Source organism: Narcine bancroftii, chromosome 3 (genome assembly GCF_036971445.1).
Source record: "Narcine bancroftii isolate sNarBan1 chromosome 3, sNarBan1.hap1, whole genome shotgun sequence".
NCBI classification, from domain to species: domain Eukaryota; kingdom Metazoa; phylum Chordata; class Chondrichthyes; order Torpediniformes; family Narcinidae; genus Narcine; species Narcine bancroftii.
The window spans coordinates 46970590-46983546 of record NC_091471.1 but is presented as its reverse complement, the minus strand read 5'-3'; the positions used below and the strand labels follow the sequence as shown (position 1 = coordinate 46983546).

Below are 12957 nucleotides of genomic sequence, written 5' to 3'. Positions count from 1 at the left end.
GTGTTTTCTTACCCTCTTACTGCTTGTACTGATCAGAGAGGTCATTAACTTCGAATTTATTTTGGAGATTCCAGTTCCGGTATTGATTTAAAAGACACATTTATTTTGTTCAAATTTACAATCGTTACAATTTAAGTTGTATTAAGTTAGCTCACTCAAATCCAAAGTGAAGGACAGAAATCAATCTTTTTAACAGGAGTTCATTTCAATTGTGTTTTTGCAAATTTATGTACAGATACATTTTTATAAGTATCTACGGTTTAAGATTGCGGTGTCATCACGGGTTCAATATAGGTTCCTCCTTTTGGAAATATCCGAGCTACGTTCCACCAAAGCCATGAAAATCACGTAAATTTAATTTAAGGTTATGCTCTCCTGTTTATAGATAATGTAAAACTTAGATTGGTTACTTTTAGTTGTGTGCAGACCATAAGATGTTGCCTTATGTGTACAGTACAGTGCATTTCCAAAACTCTCTCCGGATTTTGTGTTAATTAATGGATAAAATTCCCCACTCTATTGTAAATATATAATCAACTCTATCTAACAATGTCTGGAGACAACACGGCGCACCACAAACCCAAGAATCAATTCGGTCTCATCGCGGATTTCCAGTGTTCGGTCTGACAGTTACTGACAACTACTCACCTCGAAATATTAAGAAAAATAGTAAATAGATATTTTGAATATTTTAAAAAAAATGTAAATGTCTATATATTGCAAAGGACGTAGGTCTAAATTTGATTTTTAAAAAAATCATTTAATCCAAAGTTGACATGTGGAAAAATACTTTGACAGAATGTAAATCATTTAAGGTCTGGTGGGATAACAGAAAAATCCTAAATTACGAAGTAACATCTTACAGATGATTTGCAAATTCTCGATTGGACTTGAAAGTAGTGAATGTTGCACAAAGACAGCCTGTTTAAAAACAGAGAGACAACGTTGCAACTGATAATTTGGAGACTATAATAATTGTAAAGAAGATGTTATTAGAAATGAATTGATTTTGAATACATTATCTGAATTGGTTTATAGTTTTAGCACCAAACGTGGTAAAGGATGATCGTATCTGCCCTTCCTCCTCTAGGTTTTGACTTTACAAGGAAGGTGGGGAGGTTGCGCAGATGCGCCCATTGTTTAGGGGGCAGTAATTAAGGACAGGGGCTGCAAAAGAGCCTGAAATGCGTGACCTAGTTTCTTTTGATCGTCTGTCAAAGAGCAGCGGGGTCTGACGGATAAATATCCCTCCCCTGACTTTCAGCTGTTAGCAAACTTGTAAGAAACTGGAGAACTTGTAAGGAGTACCTGTTCTGTTTGGAGAATTGATTTGCAGCATCCAGCATTTTCTCTGTTGAGAGAGAGAAAAAAAAGATTTAATGTGGCTCGTTGTGCGGCTGACGTCAGTCATCGGGTTAGACTTCCTTAAAAACCATGCGCCATTGATAAATGCAGCAGACGAACTTTTTATAATGAACCCGATTGCAGCAGATAATTAGCTTGGCCCATGTAACATGCGCACAAGTCCGCGGAAAGATAGACGGAGCGTTTCATCAGATAAACCTGCATATTTTAGAATTAATTTCTGTAATTAAATTTATCGCTGAAACATTGCGTTTGTCGATTGTCATTTTGATTTCCGACGTAAAGAACGAGATTATCTTCCCTCTTCAAAGCAAAAGGCTTCCCCTTTCACCGAACAACCTATTTCCACTCCCAGGTCAATTTCTCTATATTTTTCCTTCATTTTAAAACTATTTTCTCCTCCCTTTCCCCACACCCACACTCTTCATTTCCACTGACTCACTCTACTGTTTTCTCTTTTCATCTCTAATTCTAAGCCACTGCCACTTCTCTCATAAATTCGATACATTTTTCTAGACCCCCTCCACTTTCTTGCTTAATTTTCTGTATTCTTTCCCCCTCTCCATTTTAACATGTCCTGCTTTATCTCCCTTATCTCTCCATATATTCCAATCTTCCCTCACGCTCCTCATTCTTCTGATGCATTCGATTTTAAGCTCTCACTATCCATTCCCATTCCTTTCTTTATATTTTCCCCTTTCATTTGTTTTTCTAATTATCCATTCATCTCATATCCATTCGCACTCCCGCGTCCTCTTTCTGCGTATTTATGCAAAAAGGTTCCAAACACAGCGTGATCTTATAGAGTGGGTGGGGTGGGGGGTGGAATTCTGTGCGTGGTTAACATAGTTTACCAATTAGTTTAACATTAGCACTCAACTCGCTGTGTTTATTAATTGTAACCTAGTACGGTTGTTAGCGTGCTTTGATATGAAGTTAAAATAAAATTAGTATGCCGCCAATAAAGTTCGATTTGTTTAAATGACCCATCCATAAAATGAGAATGCCCCTTCGTGTTGGTTATAGACTTTACGATGAATTACAAACACTGCTGAGTGATTTCCATAGACTGTCTTGATTAATTTAACTGTTTCAAATACAAAGCCATGCTTCATTTAAAAGGGAACGATCACGCAGTGGCAAATATAGAAAAGGGAAAACCGTAAAATGGAAATCTGAAGGAGGGAAAGAGGAACTGCTAGGGATAAGCAGCAGGTCAGTCAACATCTGAAAGGGACACGGTTAATATCGCAGGTGGCTGACTTCAATCGAAAGAGTGCAGCAAGGTTTTTTTTAGAGGAATAAACTTACTATTTAGTCTACATGTAAATGTAAACAAGCAATTAACCACAATCAAAACACATTTTAACACATTGATATGTTTCTTCATCAACTCAAGAACTCAATATTCTTTTATTGTCATGGATACAAAATACAAAAACAAATCCTTTGTTTGCCCTGCAAAGACATTGAACTGATTAATCGCGTTGTACCTTACGTCAAATTTAATCTGACTGCAGCACATTTAAAACTGCTTGAAATGGCTTTACTTACAATTTGTTTCAATTACAGTTTTATCTCATTTGAGCGTTAACAACACTGAATCTAGCGTTAGTGAAGAATACCTTAAAGTTAAAAAAAAATGAATGCTTGTGGGTCGATCTGAAATGTTTTATTTGGTTCTCTACAAACCATCTGGCATGTGAGTGCAATGGGTATTGATTGAGCTCAGTTTGCTGCAGACCCCATGCCAGCGTTACTTACAAACAGTCAACCCATATATGCATCTGTGTTCTAGCACCGCCATGAAGAACTAAATATAGGGCAGCACAAACCTTAGGAACAGGTCTGCGGTAAGTACATGGTTTCATTTACAATCATAGTTTAAAGTTTCTCCGTTTAATTGGCCCACATTTCTCGAAGAAAACTGTTTATTAATTGATCAACATTTCTGCTCAATGGTGATCACAATGTAGGCCCTGTGTACAAGAATGATCCCTTTAAAAGTGAAACTATCGGTGTTGGGAATGGGGGATGTAACATAAAATAAGCAAATGTAAATTTTGAAAGTTGTATTAGCTCATGTATGAGTCAATAAGCAAACCATCTTTTTCCAATCTAAAGACGAGCGCGCGTTTTAATAAATTAAAAAAAAACTTCTTATGTGTTTAAAATCTTATTTGTATTTTGAAATCTGTCTGTGTTGCGTAGCTGCTTAGGTAACTTCGAATGTGTGTTTCACTCCGCAAACATTGGAAGCACAGGACGACTTTTCACGGTCAGGACCCTCAACCTTTCTACTTTTCCTTTTAATCAGTAACGCGTAAACGATAGCACAGAGAACAAAAATATTTCGAATCGATTGCACTTGCCAGCTCTTTCTGTCATCTGTAGTGTTCAATTCCTTAACTTGTCCAACAAATTTCTGGTCATAATAACGTAGTATATTATCTTTAATAAAATCACACATCTTAAATTGGCGATGCATATTCTTATGTCATTAAAGCAGATACAAAATAAGCAAGGTCATAGATTATTTAATTAGTAATAAAATATTTACAAATGCCTTATTAGGTCAAGATAATGCTGAGTTTCTGCCAATTGTTCTTTAAAATAAATGATGTTGTTTTATGTGTTTCATTGCTTATTAGTTGCAAAGGCAACTTGGATTTGTACGGATGCAGTTCTAAACTTTTCATTGAGCTGGAAAATGTCATTGTTAAGAGGCCAAGCAATGGAGACAATATTTGGCGTGAGGCACCTTTGTTGCAAGGCAGCTACGCATAAAATCTATTTATTGTTCCTTATAAAAGGAGGCACAAGTTGCAGTTGATTTGGTCTGAATGCAAAGCTGCATTACATCTGGAGCTGCAGTATCAAAGAGTAATTGCCTTGTGTGCATTTAAAATGTAATCTCGGTCAACATTTTGTGTTTATTAGTGAGATTCACAGCTCAAAATTAAAAAAAGGGGGTTCTGTTATTCAGCTTCTATAATACAGGTATTAAACGAATCTATATTTAACTCAACAAAATGTATTCAAAAGTTCGCTGCTCACTTTTCTCTCTTGAAATGATCTAAATGTTGATATTGTTATGTTTTGCTGTATTTTATACTTCAGTGAGTAATGTATTAAAACATATATTTGAAATATTACAGCCAAGATGAAAAAGCTCACATTCACGTTTCAAAATAATGGGGAATTATAAACAAACTATATAGGTATATTTCAAATATTGACCAACTTCAAGGAAGTTATTGAAGGAAAATGTTATCTGTGGTAGAAACGTTAGGTCAATAACACACTTAAAATTCTTGATAGTAGATTAAATAGCGCTTTCTTTTAATGTGTGTACAATGGCAGAATCAGTTATATTTCATAATGATTTGCTTTATAATTTTATATATGAGAGAGAGAGAGAGAGAGAATCTTTTATCATGTTTGAATCTTCGCGTTTTATCTTGAAACAAGGTTTGGATGATCCACACCTCCAATCATTATGAGTTGCCACATCTTCTAGCACATGATTTAGTTTTGGCATCACACAACTGAAGTTCATAATTCTCACACTTTTTGAGCTCGAGAGCCATTTACTTGAATTATGACAGTATAACTTTACCCCGGAACAGCAAAAGAACGCAATAAGCCATCTTAATTTAATGCCTATTGTTGAGCATATGGTAACATTATTAGTAACAGCTCTTTTCCACTCCTAAAGAAACCATGCACATAACCCGCAAAATTCACCCTACGGTTGTCATATTTTTATTAAATGAATGAAAAGCAAATGAAACATATACATGATGGGTTGGTCTGGTGTGGTATCGCGAACCACCACAGATTTTGGTAAACTGCCACGCTGTCTACATTGTTTGGACTTTATTGGCCCTCGTAGACCTCTCCTTGCAGCTCTTTTGACATTAACCCTGCACATCGCTGCTCATATTCGAAGCTCAATGAAATGATAGCGGATCCAATGCATTACAAACTTCTTACTCGTGAATTGTCTGACTACCAGTCCATCATACACAGTTACTTTTGGAGGGAAGAATGTCAGACCAAGTATAATGTCGAATGTTCATCTGATGGATTTCTTTAATGTGTTAATGAGATTATCTAATCATTAACATTGTAATACAATGCACCAAGAGATTATTTAAAATAATTTAGAGAAGACGGAGTAACAAGAACTCCGCAAAACATTTGTAAAATCTCCTAAATTAAGATATCATGAATTTATTTAAAATTTAAAAATCGTGATTAGAAAAGAACAAGAGAAAGTCAAATCTTAGATTTGCGTGAACTGTGGTTCATTCGCTTTCGTTGGATTATTATATTACTTCATAGAATCAGCCTTAATAGATTTTCGTTAGATTTGTTAACGCCTGAAGCAATACTTGGTTTAGTCATAAGTTTTGATTTCACCTTATCGATTAACATGTAGAATAGATGGAATTTTCAAAATATGGAGCAGTCTTCCTTTTTCAACAACAACCAGCTTGTTGTTTTAACACCACAAGTTCAGTAATGTCGGGGGTGATGCAAGATGAAAACGTTTGTAATATGGAAAACAGAACTCAATTTACAGTGAACAACATTTCAACAACTTTTGTGGAGGAGCCTGATGTTAACACTTGACACTGCAAATTGTTTAAGAGCTCTATTTAAAGAAATACACCATAAAGTATTTCTTTTCATGGATCCGGACTGGGCCCATTTCTTTTGCAAGCTCTGGATAAGAAGATTTGAGAATTAATCCCGAACTGCTGCCCTCACACTGTTCTTCCGCGGTTCTACTTAATTATTCGCGTTATCTGTTGTAATAATGAACGTTTACTCATCCAGGAGAAAATAACCGATAACTCTTTTTACATGTTTTTTTTTGTGAAACTATTTTAAAATCGCGTTTGACCGTTTTGTTTTTAAACCGTGTTCTTGATTTGCAGTACTGCCGGCTTTCGAAGTGATCTACAGAAATACAACTCAAAGAAATAAGCCACGATCCCTTTCGTTTTATGAGATTTATCACAGTACATTAGCCTTCAGATCATAATGGTACATCGTCAACTTGGGACGTTTCTTTGAGGAAAACCCCCATCCGTTGATCACCGCGTTTATCACTATCTAGGACACTGCCTTGTGCAGCAGTGTTTCCATGGAGTTTGTTCTGAAAATGATTAATAACAATTTACGCATGGGCCATTTATGGATTGCATTTACTAGACGGGTCAACAGAGTTACATAATACTTAATGTTAACGTGCTATTCCTACAAGTATATCTTAATATTTATTCACATATCACTCACGAATTTAACTCACAAATAATTAATTATGAAGCCCACATTTAAGTAACAAAATATTGTCAAAGTGTTTAGTTGCTGTATCTTTCCAGTCATGGATAATTGAAATGTATATTTACAATAATATTTATAATGCGAATATAATACTAATACATAGTTGGTATTAAATTCATTTGACGTACAAGACATTGCTATAAGAAATTGATGACATAAAAATATCACCCAGGTTTCTCCATTATTTTTGATCCAACATCTACAAGTGTTTCTGCTCGCGATCATTTTCAAAAGATAACAACTAACTTCAGTCGATTTTACAATTAATTATTATTTTCTCGTGAGTGTCGCAAAGGTACAAATCCACCTTTATCTGTGGGTTGGGGTATCATTTAACACACGGTGTAGATAATTGTCTCAATCCCGAGTCTTCAGTCCTCAAACGGAAAACGTTCAGAATAAATAACGAATGTGTGGCTTCACCTATCAGTAACCTGATCACCGTATCCGAGTTGAACGTTTTCGACGTGTGCATTTATATTTCAACATCACGCTGAAATTGAGAAGGTCGCATTGTTTTAAACAGAACACTCAAGTTCATCTTACCCATTCACTGGCTAGAATATAAATTCATGTTGATTGTAAATATGTAATCACTGCCCATTTATTTTCTATGAACTGTACTCACGTATTAAGTGTAATCCCAGCTTTTCAAATAAAAAATAATAGTTTTAGTAACTGGAAAGATTTCTTGGTGGAGTTATACTTGTAATTTGTTCGAGAAGCGGGAAGTTATAATTTAGATTTAATGGAGACACTTAGGAACTGTTTCCATGTACATTTAATGACCGCTGAGAATTTAATCAACTATTTACACTGTAACAACCATTCAAGCAATGCAGAATAAGTTGTTTACTCCCTTCTCGGTGCCGAACTTGAGTGATAATATCTCTCGCCTGAGTTTATTTAATCAGCGTGCTTTATTTCTCCTCATTTAACAAGTGATGGCGATAGGCAATGAAAGATACGCTACTTACCAACTTATCGATACATGGCAAAATAACTTTTTGTTCCAACTGTTCCACGGCTGGTTTTTTTTTAATGTGCTCACACAGGAGTGTTAATGAATCGTAGTGAAAATGATTGGATATTAAACCACACTGACCCAAATGCTCTACCAAATCGTCCCACGTGTGTTTTGCAAACACAAGCACTGTTCACAAAAATCGTGCAAATTATTTATCACCGATAAATCACCCCGCGGAATAGGTTGTTACACATTCTTTTCACTTTTATTTTCCTTTCGTATTTCGAAAGTAATGGGAAAACTGTACCCGTATCGCCTGATTTCTTGCTATTGGCATATAGCATTCAATCAAACTGTACACACATTTATTGACATGTTTCATTGCTAAAGGTTGACTGACATCTTGCTTATAACATATTCCAGTTTAAGTACTCAATGTTTTCTTTGTATTTTTCGGTTTAAAATAAAATAATCACCGGCTTACTAATGATTACTTAAATGATAACTTGGTCTTACAAAGGTGACAATTGTAGGAAGTTTTGCAGATGTAAAAAGATACAAACTTTCAGGCACCAACTTTAATCGCTATACGTGTGAGTTGTTAGTACTTTGATAAAAGCAAATTGTTCCCTTTGTTCTTGATCTTTGATGTTGTTGGGGCTGTTATGCTGCATTGGTATTGATTATGTAATGAGCACATTCATAGTTTCTGGAAAAATAATCAATTTTAAGTTGTTCGAAAAATATTTTAATAAATTGGAAAGAAAATGTGTCCAAATCACAAGTTGACGATTTTGCTTTTGTGTAGTTATGTTGGGAAGATCGGCAAAGCAGTTGTTGGCAAAGGCTTTTTAATGATATTTACAGAAATATTTTAAGAAATGCAGTGGAGTCAATTTAATAAAACTTTATCTGGGTGAAAACAACAGGCAGCCATCTCATATTTCATTCGCACCTTAAATTTAAATTTACTGCAGAATAAATAACCACATTAAAGATTCCCACTTTATGGGACAGATAAAACTTTTGAGAAAGACGAAACCGGATGGTGTTTTATTTAATATTGATATGCGATGGCCATATTAGAACTGCAAATCTCAAATTTAGACGTTTATGGTGTGAAAAAAAAATAGGAGCGACAGGGCATTCGGCCCCTTTATGAAAGTTCCACCATTCACCGCTTAAATAGATGAATTCAACTTCTCCGCTCCATGTTCAAATCTCTAGATTTCCTAAATTCTGTATACAAATATCTATCGATATCTACCTCGACCACACTGCAAAACTAATCACCGCAACCATTCAAATTAAGAAGCTTCACTTTATCTTTCAAAAATAACCGTGTCCTTATTCCGAGACAGTGTCCATTGGTTGTTAACCAGTTCAGTCCCACCCCCATCCTCCACGTCTCTTTGAATTTTGTTTCACCTTCAAATCGCCAGGAAATGTGGATGCAGACTGGTCAATCTCCTCAGTCCAGGAAAGAGTTTGGCTCAAGGCAAGTTTATCCTTCGTTCAGAAAAGAATCGGTGCAGTGGTTCCGATGTTGTGTGCATTATAATGGCAGCGACTTTTTTTGACTAGGGTTTAATCCCATTCTAATAAACACTGATGTATATTCCTTTATTTTCCGTTCCTTTGTTGCAGCTGGATGTAACGTTCACAGAAGTTACAACAAATGACACATATTTTGTGACAAAAAACTTTGAATATAAGTTTCTCTGAAAGTCACGATTCCAGAACCTTGAACTCTAAAAAGTATGCTGCGTCTCCAGACGCCTGTTATATTCTTGCTTATAACCATATAACTACAGCGCAGAAACAGGCCAGTTCGGCCCTTCTAGTCCATGCCGAACATCTTCTCCCACCTAGTCCGATTGATCCGCACCCGGCCCATAACCTTCCACGCCTCTCTCGGGCCATATACCTATCCAACTTTTCCTTAAATATTAAAATCGAACCCGCATCTACCACTGCTTAACCGCTTCATTTCCCTCTACCTGTCTAAATATATTCGGTCCTCATTTTGTAATGGTGTAATTAAATTAAGGCTAAAGGTGAAACCATTTCTGAAGACCAATGGACTGATAAAATGCATATTTTCAAAATATATAATCACACCGCTCTATCTGAATCTTGTCGAATTACATGGCGAGGTAAATTTGAATTAAAATTGTGTCTCTATTTTCAACGAGACGCCATGTTTCCAAATGACCGTAAACATGCAGATAGATGGTCTTTAAGCCTAAAAGATGTTCTTTATTTCGAAGAAACCTCAGTAAACTTAACGCAAAAAATTGTACTTCTACCCTCATTGTAGTCATCCCACCCCCCCCCCCCCACCCACATTTCAAACAGACCGACAGAGCCAATCCCATCGTACAACAGGGACATTAAGTCTAACATGTTCTTGACCTTTGAAGAGAATTTGGATTCTCCATGACACAACTCTTTGTAATATCTTTAACGGAGATTTCTTAATATATTACGAACAATGAGAATACGAAGCAGTTTTAAAATATTTATACATTCAACATCAATCCCTCAAGCCAGTAAAACAACGTTCTCATATAATTTAACAAGTAATTTTATATAGATGAACATTCACAAGCGTAAGAAAAATATGGAGGTTGATTCAACAAAAAAAAATGTTCAATTTCCTAATACAACAGAGCATATAATCCTTCTTGAAAAGTCTGCATTAACAGAACAGCAGAGGCATACAATCTTGAAGTTGGTAACCCAATGAAAGTATTCAATGTAACTTTAATAATTATTTGATCTTCTTTCAAACCGTTAACGAAATAACTTTTTTTCTTTAATACCGGTTCAAAAGTTTGATGATTTAAAAAATTGCGAAACAGTATGTACAAAAGACTGCATGTCCACCTTGACAACGATATAAGTAGATCAGAGATATTACATTTTATTTGAAGAAATGTTTAAATAAACTATTATTTTGCAATCTTCTAGCATTCAACCGTGTCCTTCAAATCCTACGCGAGGCATCACTTCTCACGTATTTGTTGAGACGAGTAATAAAACGATTGTTTGACGGGGTTGTCTCTTTGTCTAACTGTTCTCTCTCGTAACCTTATTTACCAGGAGTTGCATTTCATTTTACAGGCTTGCTTGGCCTTTTAAATCAGCCAGAGCAGATGGAGTCGATGTCAAAACCTAAATTGGTCAAAAACTTTACGAACTAATGAAGGCTGCAATTAATTTAATTGTAGGAACTCCCTGCAGACAATATCAAAGGTGAAGGCTATGACTTTTTATAATTGACCATTGACAGGTGATTGGTCGGGCTGAGGGAAATCAGTCGGATTTATTTCTCTCGTTTTAATATTTTTTCTGTCACTCTTTAAGACAATCAGAACAATTTCAGCTTTCCAGTGTTCATGAACGGGATGGACAAAGTTGGCAAGGCTGACATTTATTTCTTTTCTTATTTTGTTTGGGTTCTCCAGCTAACATATCAGTCGAGTTCTCTAGCCTGCACTGCTGACACGGCTGGCCAGATGTGATATCGCCAGCCCATTTTCTGCCGCCTCTCTTCGCAGTAATAGGGCTCCTCCCATCAGTAAATAATCACGTACAAACAAATTCTTATAATGCAATACATTCACTTGTGTATGAAAAAAGAAAGCATCAAAATTCACGGCTAAGCACTTCTATTGAAATATAAAATACATGTTTGCTACCACGGTGCACGAGGATTCAGGAACACGTCAGGCCCACAGTGTTAAAATTATTTTGAGATGTGTCGAAGTCGCGTCGCCAAGAGAGTGCTTACCCACTGTGTACATAATGCATTTGAAATACAAAATGAACAAGGAAGATGAAACATATTTCAAAATCTTCACATTAAGAGGCACAATGTGAAAGGGTCAGTTTTGTCAAGCCCTCCGTGTGTAGCTTGAACAACAGCTTGAATTCTGCTGGAAGTTGATGGGACTCCTGCCATTTCGTAGTGAACTTTGTTCCCTTTTTGTCGTAGTAGTGATATGGCAGTTCTTTCCCTGTGTTGGGATCCCAGGCGAAAGGCCAGAATCCGTACAAATGAATCTCTTCGCAAATGGCAGATGCCAATGTATACATCAGGATTCCCGTGCTTAAGCGCTTTGGAGACAGCTGTTTGGTTTTCCAGTATCTGTTCAACAACAAAACAGGTTCACAAACTTTTTTTTTCCAAATTAAAATAACCGATATACTTTTTCCTCCGTGAAGTATACAGCCCCCTTCTTGGAAGTGCTCACTTCTCTATTTCCCAAAGTCTTTCAATTTGTCCACCACATATTTCTGTATTTCTTAAGTCATTTCTCTCAACGTTTCTCGGTTTCTCAACCTTACCCTCGGCGGGAAATGCTGTTTTTTTTTTAAAAGGGGCAATTATAGAGTATCTTGCCTAAATCTAAGAGACCAACTGTGGCTACTCTTACATGTGTCCATTGTTTGCCGATTACTCAGACTATTCCTGTATGCTTACATGTGACTTTTTTGGTTAGTCTATTCCAAATAAATGTCATCTTTACATATTCCCAGCGCCAATCATGCAGGGGTTCGAAATACGTTGGAACCTCATTCCACTGGTAATTGAATGTGTAACCTTTTCTTGGATAGTACATGCCTTGCTGCAGTGAGGGTACATGTGAATATAGTTTGAAAAAGAGTGGTAACCCGCAACTAGAACTCAGGTTAAAAGAAATAAGGGGCAGACTCTGGTAGTCGGTTTGCGTTTGGGATTTCAATGCGGAGTGTTTGGACTTGTTCTATCGACTTGCAGACTAAAATGTTAGTTCCATGTTCTGGAAAAGGTCGACTAAAACTTCTTTAAAAAAATTCATTAATTCATAAACGCTGAGCGTCTTTTGATTTTTAAAAAAAAATTCAGAACTTCAACATTTGCAGTTTTTTTCTCTCGATTAGCTCTAGTAAGTTGGCTTGGATAAGCTTGGGGACGATTGAACAGCGTGAGTTGGGACGGTGGGGAATGGTTCCAGCTCAGTAAGCGAGGGGTGGGTACAAATAACCACGTCTCGTGAGAAAATTCGCTCACCACTATATGTCTGTCAGCAATAAAATCAATGAATTTTAAACAGGGAACATAACTTTATCCAATATTTCAAATTGCACCTATCACATTGTGGTTTCAAATGTCATGAATCCAATTATTATTAAAAATTATGCTGATTTCCAGCTGGACTGTTCATAGATACTAAAACATTGAAAGAGTTCAAAATACCGAATGAGAATGGGGGACTTTGGTT

At 36.2% G+C, this 12957-nt stretch overlaps 1 protein-coding gene and 1 long non-coding RNA gene across 30 annotated transcripts in view; one reads left to right on the top strand and one right to left on the bottom strand.

Moving 5' to 3' along the window:
- The window catches only part of LOC138757135 (uncharacterized), a 48148-nt gene that overhangs the window by 1007 nt on the left and 34184 nt on the right, over positions 1-12957 (top strand). Inside the window, exons 2-3 of one of the 6 annotated variants that reach the window (XR_011353359.1) lie at positions 3164-3218; positions 3577-3643. This is a non-coding gene — a long non-coding RNA (uncharacterized lncRNA). Of the gene's footprint in view, positions 1-4; positions 3219-3576; positions 3644-8983; positions 9186-12957 lie in introns of those variants that run through there. The other 5 variants (XR_011353358.1, XR_011353362.1, XR_011353361.1 and 2 more) reach the window with 5 other exon arrangements.
- Positions 10196-12957, bottom strand: part of st8sia3 (ST8 alpha-N-acetyl-neuraminide alpha-2,8-sialyltransferase 3) — a 51722-nt gene continuing 48960 nt past the window's right edge. For all 24 annotated transcript variants that reach the window (XM_069923953.1, XM_069923958.1, XM_069923952.1 and 21 more), the window contains one exon: positions 10196-11840. In XM_069923953.1, the coding sequence (XP_069780054.1) occupies positions 11555-11840 (286 nt within the window). In that variant the 3' untranslated portion in view covers positions 10196-11554. The remainder of the gene's footprint in view (positions 11841-12957) is intronic.